The sequence below is a fragment of the Podarcis muralis genome, chromosome 1 (genome assembly GCF_964188315.1).
Source record: "Podarcis muralis chromosome 1, rPodMur119.hap1.1, whole genome shotgun sequence".
In the NCBI taxonomy this organism is placed as follows: Eukaryota; Metazoa; Chordata; class Lepidosauria; order Squamata; family Lacertidae; genus Podarcis; species Podarcis muralis.
The window spans coordinates 78,409,929-78,426,235 of NC_135655.1; the positions used below are offsets into that span (position 1 = coordinate 78,409,929).

Here is a 16,307-nt window from a genome sequence, read left to right on the forward strand (position 1 = left end):
GGTGAGAGGCTGCCAGCTCTGCAGGCAAGGAGTGACATAACTGGGCTCCTGAACCCCACGGGGTGCCACAGAAAGAATATAGTTGGTCAAGGGAGCCATGGACTCAAAAAAGTTGAAAACCTCTGCTTTAGACTAAAACTTCACTCTGCCCCACCAACATGGCCATGCTGGCAGGGGTTGATAGGAGTTGGACAGTGACTGGGAAGCAGGAAATTTAACTCCATTTACGTACTCCATTTCTCATTTTATAGATTGATTTCATGGGACAACCCTGAATCCTAATAATATTAAAGAGGAAGGGGATGCATCCCTATACAGACCCCCCACTCTGTTCTTATTTATTTGGATTATTTATATACAGTGGAACCTCGGGTTGCGGACGTAATCTGTGACAGAGGCACATCCGCAACCTGCAGCGTTCGTAATTTGCAGCGCCGCGTCTGCGCATGCGTGTGATGCACTTTGGCGCTTCTGTGCATGTGCAAAGCATGATTTAGCGCTTCTGCGCAAGCGGCGAAACCTGGAAGTAACCCTTTCCAGTACTTCCGGGTTTCCCGCGGTCCGCAACCTGAAAACGCGTAACCCAAAGCATTTGTAACCCGAGGTACCACCTGTATTGCCCTTTGCACATGCCACAGGGATCATAGAATTGTAGAGTTGGAAGGGACCCTGAGGGTCATGTAATTCAACACCCTGCAATGCAGAAATTTCAGGTGAAGCATCCTTGACAGATGGCCATCCAACCTCTGCTTAACAACCACCAACAGACAGTCTGAGGGGTACCGTTCCATTGCAGAACAGCCATTACTGTCAGAAAGTTCTTCCTGAAGTTTAATCTGAATCTCCTTTCTTGTAACTGCCCTCTTCTCTCTCTCATCTCCTTTCTCAACTTTAGACTGTAAGCTTCCTGGGATGGGGACCTTTTGCTTATGTAACTCTGACAAAACTGGACAGCACCATACAAGCAAACCCATCATAAGTGACGGGTAGTAAGCAGCTTTTATATGAAGTGTTCGGTCCTTGGCTAAAGTCAATAGGGGTCCAGTAGAAACTGCAGCTTTCACCGCTTTGAACACACGCTGAGAGTCAGTGGTGGTATGGTGGTTAGAGAGTGTTGCACCAGGATGTGCAGAACTATGGTTCAAAACCCTACTCAGCCATGAACTTCTCTGGGTGACCTTGGTCCAGTCACTGCCTCTCAGCTTAACCTACCTCACAAGGTTATTGTGGAGATTAAATGAGCAGGGGGAGAACCATGCACAACACTTTGAGCTTCTTGGAGAAGAAAGTGAGATATAAATGCAGCTTATAATGTATAATAATAATAATAATAATAATAATAATAATAATACCACCACCACCCATTATACTTCAGTTCTGAAATTCTGCCTATTGAATTAGCTGGGACTTGGGTGATTCTGGTTCTCTAAACACACAAACACACGGAAGAAAACCATTGTGGCTTTTCAGCTGGCAACAGCAGTATCAGTCTGACACATCAATGGCGGGAAGTGCCTGCTTTGTCCCTCCCCAGCCACTTGTGGTGCCCAGGTAAGGCGGAGGGGGCGGAAAGGGCACGCTGGCTTCCTGCTCCTCTTTTCTGCCTGTGGCAAAACCCGACAGGCGGCTCCCTCTCGTCGGGAAAGGAGAGAATCGCGGCGCAGCCAGGCAACCTCACGCGGAAGTCCGCACTCCCAGAGCCGAGGGGACTCTCTGAAACCAGAGACGACGACACACAGGAGTGGAGAGACCTAAACGAAGCGTCCTGGGGTCCCTGCGGATTGTTCCTCTCATGCTGCGGGATCGAGCTGAGTTCTAGCAAGGAGAGATCTTCTCGTGATCTTGCTGCACGGGGGAAGGGGAGAGAAGCACTTGCTTATTTCCACCATGCAGGTAAGGGGAAAAAGAAAAGCGCATATGCAAAGCCCCCTAGAGAGCCCGCCTTTTTCAAACTGTTCCGGTAGCTTTCATGCGGTCCAGCCGCTTCGGCTCTTGCCTTTATGAACGCTGCTGGTCTGCCCAGTCGCCTTCGCGGCAAGGAGAAAACTGGCGCGGTCCTTTCGTGCGAGGATCGAGCGAGGGCTGCCGGGAGCACCTGTAAGGTGGTGTGGCCAAGGGCGGCCGGACAGAAAAATCTCTTGCTCTGCTGACTGAGCTATGTAGAAGAATTGGGTTTCCATTTGGGAACAGTTTTTATGTCATCTATTTTTGCAAAGTGCACTTTCCCCCCAAATTAACTTCGATGCTGAAAGTATAAGGGTTTATGTTTATATTGGTGTGCCGCGGGATCCTGTGAAGCAGCTGCCACTCAGTAGAGGAGGGGGTCTTTACTCTCAAGTAAGTTGGTATGGCACTGTAGCCTTAACTGCAATGGATACAACAATATTTAAACAGCTACTTGTTTTGTTGTTTAGCTTAAGTAGCTAACTGACAGTTGGGTAATTTATGTTAAATATGCTTATCTACCTACCACTGCAATAAAAGTTTCCCAAGAGTTTCATACCTCCTAAGGCAAGGGTGGTGGCATACAGTCTGCTGAGCACTGGCAGAGGGGGGAAGGCTGTACTTGGTTCTTCCTTCCTTATTATTTGTTCCACGTTCCTACCATGTACACCCCCCCCCATTTACTCTGCATCCACTAGTGTGCTTCCACTACATTCTGATGTGTGCCCCCCCCCCCGCATCCAGCTTCGATTTGAATTGAGAAAAAGAACGACCTAGCTGCCTTTTAAGCTGTGCGCAGCCTGTAGCACTGAAGTTTGGATGCTGATGCTGCTCCGACCACAAAATTAAGGAACCAGGAAACCGCTCCAGTCCAATGATTAAAAACCATTACCTTTCCTTGGGGAACATTTTGGGAAGCATCATTCTGTGTTACAGGATGGCTAGGGCAAGAGATTACCTGTTTAGACAATGCAGTGGTTTGTGGAACTTCTTTATGCAGAAGCAATGTCTGTACCTACCCTTTAAGCTTCCCCTGGACTTGTTAACTGTCCCTGTTCTACTCCTTTGAGTATTGCTATACTACTTGAATCCTTCCAGTTCCCAGATGACAAACACCCTATCTGAAAATGTCCTTAAGTGCCATTAAATGTCCTTAAATAATACTTGGAGCAATTAATTAGGATAAAATTTCAGATTAATCAATAGAGGCAACTTGGATGCGGATCAAGGAGCTGCCCGTCTCTTTCTCAATATTTTCTGTTTATATTCCCAAACAAAGCTACACTGAACCCTAACTGTGTGTGATGCTTTGAATCTGGGTGATTCTCATGCACCTGAGCAGCTCTTAAGCACATTTGTATCTGAGTTACAGGGGAATATTTATTTAGTCCCAAAAAGAAGATAGAGTCAGATGAAGAGCTAAGGTGATAACAAGTTTTCAATGTAGTGGGAGTCACAAAGCCAATTTATCTACGCATTAATACAAACTGTTCCTAACCTACCCTGCCAACCTAACCCCTTGCGGCTTCATAACCTCAGTCTTTTAGCAGCTCATCCAAGCTCAACTTGAAGTGAAATATGCACTAAGAATGTAAGAATGCCTGTAAGGGACTGGTTGGACACCAAGCTCCCCTCCCCCCTGGTCTCCCAGAACCAGAAGATGCATAAACAGGGGGGAGCAAAGACAGACACACAGGCATAGTCTCAGATTGCTTAGGAAGAACCCTGAAGGGGGTGCTTAGGAAGCTGTGGAGGAGGCGGGGACTTGCAGTCTTAGCAACTGCTTCAAGGGGGCAAGACCTGCTGGAGAGAATTGCTCTGCTCATTAGGTCTGACATTCTGTGCAGGTCTTGTTTTTGCTAATAAAGAGTTAACTCCAACTGGCTTGGGTGATTTACTGCTGGCTCACTCCAGTCACTGACAGATGGTGACTACAAGGCATGGACATATCATTACCCTATCCTGGATCTTTCTTACACATTAGATTTACTAAACTTTCCTGCTCATACTTCCCAACTCTTCTGGAGGAAAACAGATTATCAAATTATAGAATATCCCTCATATTGAAATTTAATTCAAAGGCATAGTGATGCCTACGGGTTATGCATAGATAGGCATTAAAATATATGAACGTATGCCTCACTGGCCTGATTCGCACATCATGTTAACACATTGATAATGTTTTGCCAACCATTGGTTTAACTAACTGTTGGTTTGACACAAATAAGCAGCCTCTTCGTGCATACAGTTCAAAAGCCCTCTCTTTGTATCTTCCCTGCCCATGGTCACACTGGGAGCAACAAGACATAAACCTTGGCTTGCCATGTTGTCTAGATCTGGGCTTATGGTTTATTTTTCTTCAGACAAATCACTACCAACAGCCAAGAGATCTCTGCTTACCACTTGTGACTTGTTTGGGGAAAACAAAGCACAAAGACAGATTTGCATGCCTCAACAAGCCAAGGACTGTGGTCTGTTGCAAAGCAGAGATTTTTACCAATGCACTGTAGCATACTGCTTGTTCACATTAAACTATAGTTAAACATTGACTATGGTTTATTGTGATGTGCAAATACAGACAATAGTCTCTCAATACAGCAGAATGAAGCTACATGTCAGCTGGCTCCTTTATTTTTGGCTCATGCTTGGGTAGTATGCACAAGCATTCTCATCCATCCTGCCTCACATATTTGTCTTAATGAAGTGTATGAAACTGGCTGAACCGAAACAAGAGATAGGACAACATCATTAGTAGATTTTTACAACTCTGCACTTCTCTTTGGTTGTGAAGATTTTCTACTTGGAAAAAAACAGTTGAATTACTGGGTTAGTGAAATGCTCAGGAGGATTTAACAACCTCTTACTGTGTAACAAAATTTTCCTTAAAATTCTTTTTTTAAATTATTTTTGAGCAGAGCATTTCTGCTCTGAAAAACACAGGACCTGAATTAGGGACCAGAGCAGATCTCAAACACCTGCTGCTTACCATAAAAATGCTATGCTAATTAGCCCTGCATGATGGAAGAAACTAGAAAATAAATCAGTAGAAATCTATATTTTGAAACACCCAGTGCAGTTATTCATTGATAATAGTAATTTCTTTTGACCCCCCAAATGTTAGATTTCTACCATACTTACTTGCTTTTGCTAGGCTGTCAGGTCCTCAGTACTTGGGCTGGTTCTGATAATGGAGAGCCTGCATATAATCAGAAGCAACAACAGAGGAGACATCCAGGATAGAGTTTGTAGCCCAATTTAGAAAATAAAACCAACATTACTACACAGTGGAGTAAGCTACACGTCACACTATGCTATAATTACTGTGTGAGAGATACTAAACACATCAAGTGTCATTTGCATAAGTACACAGACAGGTGTTTCTTTACTGAAAGTAAAATGTTGTCGCTATGATATCAGTTCCTCGGAAGTTATCAGTATGCATCTAGTGGGCCAGACATGTTCTTCTGGTTTTGGTATTGGCAGCTGAATAGTTGGTTTCACAGTTGGGCAACACTCAAGATTCTAATCAGTGTTTGAAAATCCACACAGAGTTATGATGTCTACTAAGAAGGAAGTAACTAGAGATATGTATGGTATGTTTGTATTGTTTCTGCATGTATCCAAATGCTGTAGTGTCAAATGCTGCTGTTCCAACCATTTCATTCCATCCCCCCTCCGCCTGCAACAATCAGTCAACATTCTATGTCCATTCTATATCTTCATTAGCCTGCATTTTGGGAGGAGGGGTTTTCCTTAAGGTGGTTTTTTGTGTGTGTACTTGGTTATACCTTGAAATTTCCCCAAGCCTGCTGATATTTCCTAGTGTGTCATTTTGTCAACATAAGGCCAGGCACTTGGAGAATGAATTCACTTGATATATGATATGATGCTATGTTGACTATGTTACTTTTGTTATAACTTATCAAGGAATATGGGGTTCTGACATTCATCAGGCCTGCTTCAATATATAAGCAATGAGCTGAGCAATGGACTTTGTTGGAGCAATTCCTGCTATTCCTGGAAGCTCTCACAGGTGTGACAGAACCTAACAGTACTCACTTAGGTAACATAACTATGCCTGAGCTATAACATTTCAAACTTGCATGCTTGAATGGTCCCCTCCCCCCTACACATAAGATCTCTCAATTTTTCTGTGTAGGTGTGTTGGGGAGTATAGGGCAGAAAACCATGTGAGTGTGAAGATGTAAAACCAGACACAGGCTCACTAACAGTGAGAATGAGGCCTGTGAATGACTCCTGCCTCTATCCATCTTCCTCCCAGCTGCTGGTCTCTGCTCTGTTAACCTTTCCCAGTAGTGTGGTGGTTCTCAGTCTGGCCAGAATGAAGACAATGAAAATACACACTTGTTCCTGTAAGCAAATAATATGCAAATAAAAACTATCAAAAAGCTTTTGACAATGTTTAATGTCCATCACCAAAAAAGTTGCATATGTGGGATAAAAAGACTGGTCCTCTTACAGATCAGTGACTAGTTAAAGAAAAGGAAGCAGAGAGAGGTATAAATGGACCAGAGTTTATTCTAACATGCAACTAGACACATTTTGTGCAGTGTCAAAAATATTTGTGCAGTGTGAAGTAAGTGTTTTGTGCAATTGGGCATATGAGATTTAATAAGGAACTACCGGTAGGTTGTTTCAAAAAAAAAAAAAAAAAAAAAAAAAGGAAACAGATGGGAAAATGAACTTTTAAGTTGAAAGGATATACAAAAAAACTGAAGTGACTGAACAAACACAGGGGTAAAATGAAAGCAGTGTAAGCAAATTTTACCCTCTGTCCCCCTCTAAACATCCTTATGGCACAAGCTTTGTGCTAGTCTTAGCCAGCAAGCAATAAGCTTTCCAAAGGCGAAGAGGTGTGATTTAGTGTTCAGCAGCCAGTGGCCAAAAGTTGCCTCCAGCAGCTACAGTTCTTCACAGGCCTTGAAGTGGCTCCTTCCTGCCCAGCTCTTCAGTAGAACTTAGGCCTGACAGCCCAGGTAGCACAGACCCCTGACTCTCCTTTTAGCTCCTTGTGCAGGCTCCTTAATCCTTCCTTCTCCAACATTTCTTGTTTTCTTTTCTCATTTAAAACAGCAGCTGTGGCCTAGGAGAAGTCTCTGTGTCATATAACAGTTCCCAGGACTCCTGGAGCTTTGTTTCCATTTGCCTGTGTTAAGTTTTGTCCTCCACCTATCCTGGAGAACAAATCCTTGAAGAAGACACATATCCCATGACTATACTTCTAGAAAGTTTGCTTCAATAGAAAGCAACATCTCAGAGCGACTTCAGATTGAGACCTGCTAGGCCGAACAGACTGTGAGGGTTTACAGATTGAACTGGGTAGGCCAAGGAGTAGAAAGCCTCAGACAAGTTGAAGGAAAAGCAGTGTAGTAAATGATACACGGGTTTGAGGCAGCAACACAGTTTTGGAGAGCCATTTTGTGAAGAGCCTCTGTTCATCCTTAGCATATCATAACAGTAAATATAAACATATTTTATAACTTATTTTACAGGATAGTTATTTTGTAACAGAGGGGAAATACTAAAAATTGTAATTTGGGGTGGTGGCTTAGCTTCATATTGCAAGCAAAGGGAGTGTCAGTAATGTACTCAGCTATAGGCTAGTTCTAACTGAGGGTTTATTTATAAAATAAAATTGTATGTTTTATTTGTATAAGTAAAATATTTATTGTTAATTTTATTTATTAAATGTGTATACCAACCTATACCTACAGGTTACAACATAAAAACACAATATAAAATTAAAAAATACATAATAATAAAACCCAATAAACCCCCCTCCCTAGTTATAATTGAGGGGGACATCCCCTTACTCCTCTATTCTTTTCAAGGCACCTCTATTTTCTTGTACCTTGTCTTTTTTATTTCTTCAAATTTCCCATCTTTTCTTCCTTTCTGTCTCTTTCTCTGTCAGTTCTTGTTTTATCTGCCCTCTTTCATGTTTCTTTCAGTTAAAAAAAAAAGTTCAAAGGCAAGCAGTGTGCTGACTGCTTGTGCAGTAGGAGAAGCTTAGAATAAACCCAGAAATGGACGGTTCTCACAATAGAGGAATGTAAGAATTGCCCCTCATTGGTACTGAAATGAAGCAAAGCTAGCTGTGCCCTCATTAGACTTAAGTCTGGCTGATGGACATCTGTACAGACTGAATTGCTTACAAGTAGTTTTTGCAATATTTAGCTTGTGTTCTTTATAACGTTCAACAAGTAAGGGGCAGGATTCAGTCCTCATCCCCCCCAGGCAGACAAGAAATGCTAAAGAGAACCAGATTCGTTTCGCTGGTTAAAATGAACTTTTATAGAACATAGTTTATACTCTGATAACGGATTCTCTGATAATGTATGATAGTGAATAAGTACAGTATCACCTTCACTTGGTTAATCTGTAACTTTATTAACCTGCAACTCTGAACCCAATTTAGCTCAGATCCTGAAAAAGGTAACTTTATGGCAATGCTATATTTGTCTGGGGTAAATAAATGCATCAAAATATTGTTCTCAATAGATAATGTAGGAAAAAACAATCACCTTAGTTTTTTGTTTTTGGGATTTCTGCCTCAGCAGTTTAACTTAATGCATTCATTTCAAGCCTTATCTTTACAGAGGCAGCGATCAATACGGTAAAAGTAAAGGTGCCCCTGACCACTAGGTCCAGTCGCGGATGACTCTGGGGTTGCAGAGCTCATCTCGCTTTACTGGCCGAGGGAGCCGGCGTTTGTCCGCAGACAGCTTCCGGGTCATGTGGCCAGCATGACCAAGCCGCTTCTGGCAAACCAGAGCAGCAAACAGAAATGCTGTTTACCTTCCCGCCCGAGCGGTACCTATTTGTCTGCTTGTACTTTGACATGCTTTCGAACTGCTAGGTGGGCAGGAGCCCCAAGCCCTAGGTTCTGTGGTTTAGAGCACAGTGCCACCCGCGTCCCACTACACTGTACCTGTCTCCAATCATATTCTTCTTATGATACTTATGCTTTGACACTTATTTTGTATTAGAATTATCAACACTTTGCTGGCTTTGCTCCTGCACCTTTAACAGCAACCTTATGTCTAAATACTTAACAGGTGAAACTGCTTGTAGTTAGCTGTTTAACTTAGCAATGCAACAATTACATTTACAGGAGCAAGGCCAGCAAAAAAAAAAAAAAAAAAAAAAGTTGACACTGTTTAGGAATTATGGGAAAACAAAGATTTGATAAGTGCAATGACATTTTGTGGTCATAAAAGAAAAGCTGTCTTTTAACTTTTAAAATTTCTTTCTCTAGGATGAAATTGCGCTGATGCCTTTATCTCCCTTTGAAGACCACGAGGCTCTAACCCCAGTAAGTTATAGGCCTTCATTTCAAGCAGAAGCCTTTTAAAGCCCAGATTGAGGTTCCTTAATTTTTAATCTTTTTTCAAAATGGAGATCCAGAACAAGGCCTATTCATCCTAATCTTAAATATTGCTCAGAGCATGCTCAAGCATGCAGGCTAGGAATAATGGGAGTTGGGAGGCAATCAAACGTCATCTGGAGGGCTAGAGGTTTTTCACCCCAGTCCTAAACTAATAATACTGGTTACTAACAATTTATTCTTTTGTATATTTCCCGCCAGAGAGGTGCTGGGATGGGGGAATGAGTGCCATTTGCTGATCTGCCTCAGACAACAAAATGTCTTGGGTCAGTCCTGATTGTTACCAAATTACTCCTCCTTTTAAAAAGGGGGGGGGGAAAGAGGTGGAAATTTTATGTGTTGAGCAGAATTGATGATATTAGTTCGCTGGTAGTTAGGAGACGGTACATAAAATCCTTTACCTCAGCCAAGCCTGCCATTTCAGTAAAAGGGTGAACTGGATATATGAAAATACTTGGGTATTCTGAGCCCCTTGGCATTTATCCTGATTTGGTACTGTGTATCTGTTAGAATAGTGTTTGAGATGTCAGTTATCTGCTCCACAATCATTTTTACATGGATCAAATATGAGAAATATGTTTATTTTAAAAAAATTCTTTTAAAACTGAATCCATAGGGAATGCATGGTTGTGATTTATTGGTAGAAGGGTGAAGTAGTATGGGAGTACTATAGTTGAAATTTCTCACCTGTTTTATTCCTTTTTCTCAGTAACCCTAACTTTTTCTTACTCATTGCAAACCTGGTTGTCTAAGAGGGCGGTGAAATGGTTACCTAAAAACAAAATAGGGACCTTCCAAAAAACTTTGGAAAATTTGATAGATGTAAAGCTCAAGATGGCCACCACCAAATAGTAATGCTTTAAAAACGTTTTCCCTTGCAGAAGTCTGATCATTGAATACTTGTTTTGAATGTTTACAGATTGTTGTAAATATGTTTTAATTAGCATTGTCAATATAAAGTGGTCCTGAACAAATTTCTTCCAATGCATCCAAGCTGGTTTACAAATTTAAAATGCTAAAAACAAATAGAAGTTATAAAGTACTGAACAGCAGAGTTCTCTCAGATTGTTGATGGTCTCTTCAGAATCTATCAGAAGGCAGGAGCTCTCTGGCCTAGACTTCTGCCTTCCCTCATGGTACTTTTAGTATGGCAATTAGTATGTAAAGTAAATTGCAAAAGAAATTATTCTGACATAGAACCATAGAATTATAGTGTTGGAAGGGACCTCAGAATGATCTAGTCCAGCACCCTTCAATGCAGGAATCTCAAATAAAGCATACACGACAGATGGCCATCCAACTTATGCTTAGAAACCTCTAGAAAAAAAGAGTCCAGCACCTCTCGTGGGAGACCGTTCCAATGTCAAACAGCTCCTGCTGTCAGAAAGTTCTTACTGAAGTTTAGTTGGAATCTCCACCATTGTAATTAGAATCCATTGAGTCCTCACCTCCAGAGCAGCATTCAGCAAATTCTCTTTATAGCTTGCATGGAAAACGAATGTAGCTTGAAGCAAAATGAAATTTCTGATAATGTCAATGCGCTATATATACAGATAATTATGACTGTAAGTTGATTGTGACATAACATTTCAACTATACAATGGATTTTCATCAAACCAGAAAGGCAGCACTTCTGCAATTTTCCTGAATTTTTGATAGATGCTAAACTGGCAAAACTGAAAACTGGAGATATGTTATGAGTGCACAAAAGACATTAAATCATCTGGATTTTATGATGATTAGAATGTCAAGACATTATTACCTGCTGCAATGATTGTGTAAGAGAACTTTGAATTCCACAGCAGTCTGAGCACCAGCAACATAAGGAACTTTAATGGCAATGTATCCTCCTTCATGAAGGTAGGTTCCTGTGCATTTGGAAAACATTACGCTCATACCTTGAGGCAGCCAGAAATTCTTCTCTCAAGTTTCAACTGCATGCCTCATGAAAATAAAATTCTCATTGATTGTTGTTTCATATGTGCAGTATCTTGTTTGGAGAATTGCTTTCATAGCAAAATATTATGAAAATTCTCTTAAAGAACTTTTCCTTCATAGTTTCTTTCTTCTGATTTCCTCCAACTTTATTTGCTGCATCATTAGTGATTACTACCAAAACTCGGGCTTGAGAGTTCTGGGACCTGCACTGTAAGGAGGATGTAGGACAAATTGAAATAGCTCAGAGGATGGCAGTGAAGATGGCTGGGTATGAAAAAAAACGTCCTATGAGGAAAGCTTGAAGAACTTGGTATGTTTAGCTTTGAAAAGGGAGACTAAGGGCAGGCATTCTTCAAAGGGCTGTTGCATGCAAGAGGTCAAAAAGCCTTGTTATCTGCTGTCCCGGAGGGCAGAACTAGGTCAGATGGTCAGGTGTGGCTGAAGTGGTGCCCTCCAGATGTTAAGAGTACAGCTCCCAGCATCTCTTAAAATTGGCCATACTGAGTGGGACTGATGGAAGTTGTAGTCCCAGGTCTCAGGTTCAATTCCCAGCATCTTCAGGTAGGGCTAGTAGAAACTCCTACCTAAAACTCTGGAGAGCTGCTGCCAGTCAGTGAAGACAATATTGTCCCTATGGAATTTTTCACAGAAAGTCAACACAGTGAGAGCTATAAGAGAGTCAAAGGTTTACAAAGAGAATATAACAACTGGATATATTTGTTGATTTGCCCCTGAAGTTCTCAGCTTTTTGTGGCTGTTATTTTTAAAGATCAGAAAAATATTCCTTTCTGGTTTGATGGAAATGATTATATATTAACATAGTTATAAGATGTTTAACTTTCATATTTTTATTTTATGTAACATGGTGCTGATACTGTTAGAAATCCATATTGCTTTGAATTAAGTTCAAGAATCTTTTAAGCATGATGTTCAGTTTTTTTTTCATTGTAACAAAATTTATTCTGAAATTTGTTCTGGGCTGTTTTACATATTAACAATACTAGCTATGTACAATAATCTGTTTAAGAGGCATAGAAGTCTCACTGGATGTTTTGCATTGACTGAAAATGATTCCTTGTCTAAAGATACTGTATTACCCCTATTTAGACTCAAATGCATCTTCATCAGACTTCTGCAAGGTAAACTATGTTAAAATTATTATTTGGTGGTGGCCATATTGAATTCTCACTTTTAATTTTCCTTGAATTTTTGAGAGGGTCACCCTCGTCCAATTTATTTGCCACCTTTCTATGATGTTAAAATAGCTGCCAGTGCTCTCACCCTGTAAATTTATAATGGAAATATATTTTGCCTCTTCTAATAGGACTAGAAAGATAGAAACAGCTTTTAAGCCTTGTGAGTGATGAAATTGGGAGAGGGGAAGGGGAAAGGGAGACTGACAATTGGGAGACAGTTGTTTACAGCTGAAAATGACAGTTGGTATGACAACTACAGAACATTTGTTAGCTTTGTGTGAGAAATGAGTTACTAGCATGAAAAATAAAGTATAAGTATAGGGACATAGCAATACAAAATAGATAGTAGGAAGGAAAAAATAATAATTGAGACTGTAGAAGAAAAGTTCAGCATCCTGGCCACTTTTTCCAGTAGCTTCATGTGAAAAGAAAACTAAGTGGAAGGAGAGAGAGACAGAAGAGAACATACAAGATTTTGGAGGCATAAAATTGAACATGCTCATGTGTGAATGAAGGTGCACTCAGTACGTAGGTGTCAATTGCCCAAATATCTGAGGTGTAAGAAAAATGCTGATCATGAGTACACAACATTTTCAGTTTTGTCACAAATATTTTATCAAATCTCTCAACTTGTGAACTCACTCACTTACAAAATCACCAGTTTAATGATACCTTTCTTCTTTGTAGCCGTAGGAATCAGTTTTAAAATTCTACCTAGCCATAAATTATATTGTTTATGAATACAGGGTATAGTATATCCTAGCTGAACAAATCTATAACTGTCTGAGCCTCCCTCATCAACATTTACAGTAAAAATAAGTTCTATTTAATTTAGATTCTAAGTTATTTGGATGGAATGAAACAAAAAGGCAAGTCCATTTTTTTATATATAAAAAAACCACATCATTGAAGCAGCAGCAAATTAATTTATATATATATAAAAAAACCACATCATTGAAACAACAGCAAATTAACTCCTCTCTTAACTTTTCTTTCTTCTTAAAAACACACTGCTTAATAATAATGCTTAATGTAATAAAAATCTCTTAAAGCAATAAAAACCCCTTATTAAGCCCCAGTCACAGATCAAATGCTTTCTGAGAAGTATGGAGGGCTTAGATTATGTTAGGCAGAGACTGAGAACTAACACCACTTTTGTCTCTCCTGTTTATTCCCAGTAATACTTAGACAACATTTTTAAAGCATACCTATAATATGTTTTACATGTGCACGTTAAAATGCAATGTATGTTTGGAATAAATGTATATTTCTAAATACATGTATTAAACTTAAGTACACTTGCTAAGTAGATAGATAAAATCTTTACTTGCGTCAGCCATAAGCCATAGCAAAGAAATAAAATGCATACAGTATATAGCTAGATGGTTGGCTAAACAAAATACATTCTAAGAATTTACAACTATATAAGTAAAAGAGTTAATAACTGTCCTTGACCACAAATAAAACATATGAACGAATGGGCTTTCTTTACCAGGCATTAAGCAGGTTAATCAGATGGTAGATCTTATTCTAATTGCCCCAGCTAAATTTTTTGCCATGTTTGCTGTCACCTGGTAATCTTAGTCTGCAAGAAGGAAGGACACTGTGGCAGTAAACAAGCTAGTATAGATAGAAGAGGGGTAATAACCTCGTATGCAGATCTTTATAAAGAGAACAAGCTAGCAGTACATACACTACTGATTCAATGCTGCCATCTCTGCATGGATATAATCATTTCTCAAGTGGAATTTGATGGAAACGACCTTCAAGTATGACTGATGGCAGTACGTTAAATCTTGCATATTTGAAAGCACGTCTGTGTTTTAAAACTATTAAGCTTCGCAGATAGGATGGAGATGTGTGGAGAAGACTAGGTGAGGGGACAATTTTTTTTTTCTTATGGTGGCCAAATGATTCTGTTGCTCAGTAGATGGGGCTTGTTCCTGACAGCTCCCTGCCAAGTATATGCTTGGTGGCAAACAGTGGTTTGCTGACGCAAGATGTGTGAAGCAACTCTCACTACTGGATCTAAGTAGTTCTTGTGGGGAGTTGTAGTTTTCTCCCATGGCAGAGATTAATGGAAGTGTGACTGCAGGACAGGAGGACTGTCATGTATTTGAGATGAGTATGTTAGATGGAAAGTACGCTAATGGGGAAGGTGATCTTTCAGTGTCTACTGGAAGGGAAATAATATTTACAGATCATGTATATATGTGGGAGTGAAAAACTTTTGCATCATTCTACGAGTTGATACAATTTGTTGATTTCTTTGACTAGTTCCCAACCAAATGGGATTTTGTCCTAGTTTGTGATGATCACAGCCTCAACAGCGAGAAAGATAATAAGAAGAAAAGTTTTCTGGACGAACTGCACAGGAAAGGGTTCATTATCAAGGTGAGACTTACATTTTCCCAAGCACAAGGCAACACCATGTTCTTGAAAACCTTTCTACCTATGGAAGCGATGCCAGCATTTGGGGGGTCTTTCCTGGCAAGAGACCTGTAGCCCTACCCTGCTGAGGATAGAATTAATGCTGGGAGAACAGGGCTCACTTTCTCTGTTTGGAGCAAGCAGTTTGGATTCAAACCACTTTCTCCAAATAGAGATTGTCTGCAGGAAAAAAATGCTGTTTCCTCTTTCCCCAAATGGAGCATTTCCTCCTGTGCAGAGGAAGTGGTTTGAAGCCAAACAGAGGGACATAATCATAGAAACGTATAGCTGGAAGGGGCACTGGTGGTCATCTAATCCATCCCCCTGCAGTGCAGTACTCTTTTGCTCAACGTGGGGCTCGGACCCATGACTTAGATTAAGAGTCTCATGCTGTACCCCATATACTTTGTTTGGAGGAAAATGTTTGGATTAAAACTGCTTCCTCCAAATGGATATTTTTTCTCCCTCTGGAGGCATCTGCTGAGGGGAAAATGTTCTGCTTTGACAAGGCAGTTTGACTCCAAACAGCTTCCTCCAAATGATTACAGCAAGCCCCTTCAGCTCTGGGAGTGTGCCTTGAAGCCAGCTGTTTGATGCTGAACCACCTCTTCAAATGAGACCCATGTATTGCACTGATAAAGCAGCAATTGGAAAATACCTGTCCAGTCCCTCTCACAGTCCATGATGCATTATTCCCTCGACTTTATTCTCCCTATTCTCTCTATTGCTTAGATGATTAAAGATGAAAAGCTCTTTTATGGAGTTCACGCCCCAAGTATAATGTTCAGAAAGTACCAGTGGCTTCTGAAGAATATTGACACCGATTCAGAAGTAATATCTGGAGTGCAAGAAGAGGACTATTGGGAATTGATCAGTACAACAAGGTAAAAAATATCCCCTAACCCCACTCTCTAGTACTGTACATGTGTCAGCTAAAGGAACTTTAGGCCTAGGGGCCAATGCTTTTTATTAGGGCACTGGGAATCCTCAGTCTGTGCCCCTCACCAACTCTACACTATGCATCCTCCAGTGTTTTCGCTTGGCTAGTATGTGCTCTTGAACTGTATGATGCTTCTTGCTGGCCTAGATGGAGTTGTGTGTACACTCTTGCATGGCTAGAATGTAGCCTGCTGTATAAAGGTAAGAGCTGCACTTGTTGCTCTACCCATTTTTGTCTCTGCCAACCTCCCACTGCCCCTGAAGATTCTCCATGAGAATCTTTGGTTGAAAAGTTTACCTACTCCAGAACTAGCCAAAGCCCATTTTGAAACATTCCAGTTGAATGGAGCTGTTCCTCACATGGTTACAATTACTTTTCCATATCACTGTGTGTAAACATTCAGGAAGGTTTGTGTCGGCATGGAGAATACTGTGCCAATTGTAGGCTTTTA

At 40.7% G+C, this 16,307-nt stretch overlaps 1 protein-coding gene across 2 annotated transcripts in view; it reads left to right on the plus strand.

Moving 5' to 3' along the window:
* Window positions 1-1,516: 1,516 nt before the first annotated feature.
* The window catches only part of ANO9 (anoctamin 9), a 36,981-nt gene continuing 22,190 nt past the window's right edge, over window positions 1,517-16,307 (plus strand). Inside the window, exons 1-5 of one of the 2 annotated variants that reach the window (XM_077932129.1) lie at window positions 1,519-1,893; window positions 9,224-9,280; window positions 12,398-12,429; window positions 14,764-14,880; window positions 15,649-15,800. In XM_077932129.1, coding sequence (XP_077788255.1) covers window positions 15,649-15,800 — 152 coding nt within the window. In that variant the 5' untranslated portion in view covers window positions 1,519-1,893; window positions 9,224-9,280; window positions 12,398-12,429; window positions 14,764-14,880. Of the gene's footprint in view, window positions 1,894-9,223; window positions 9,281-12,397; window positions 12,430-14,763; window positions 14,881-15,648; window positions 15,801-16,307 lie in introns of both variants that reach the window. The other variant, XM_028736197.2, reaches the window with a different exon arrangement.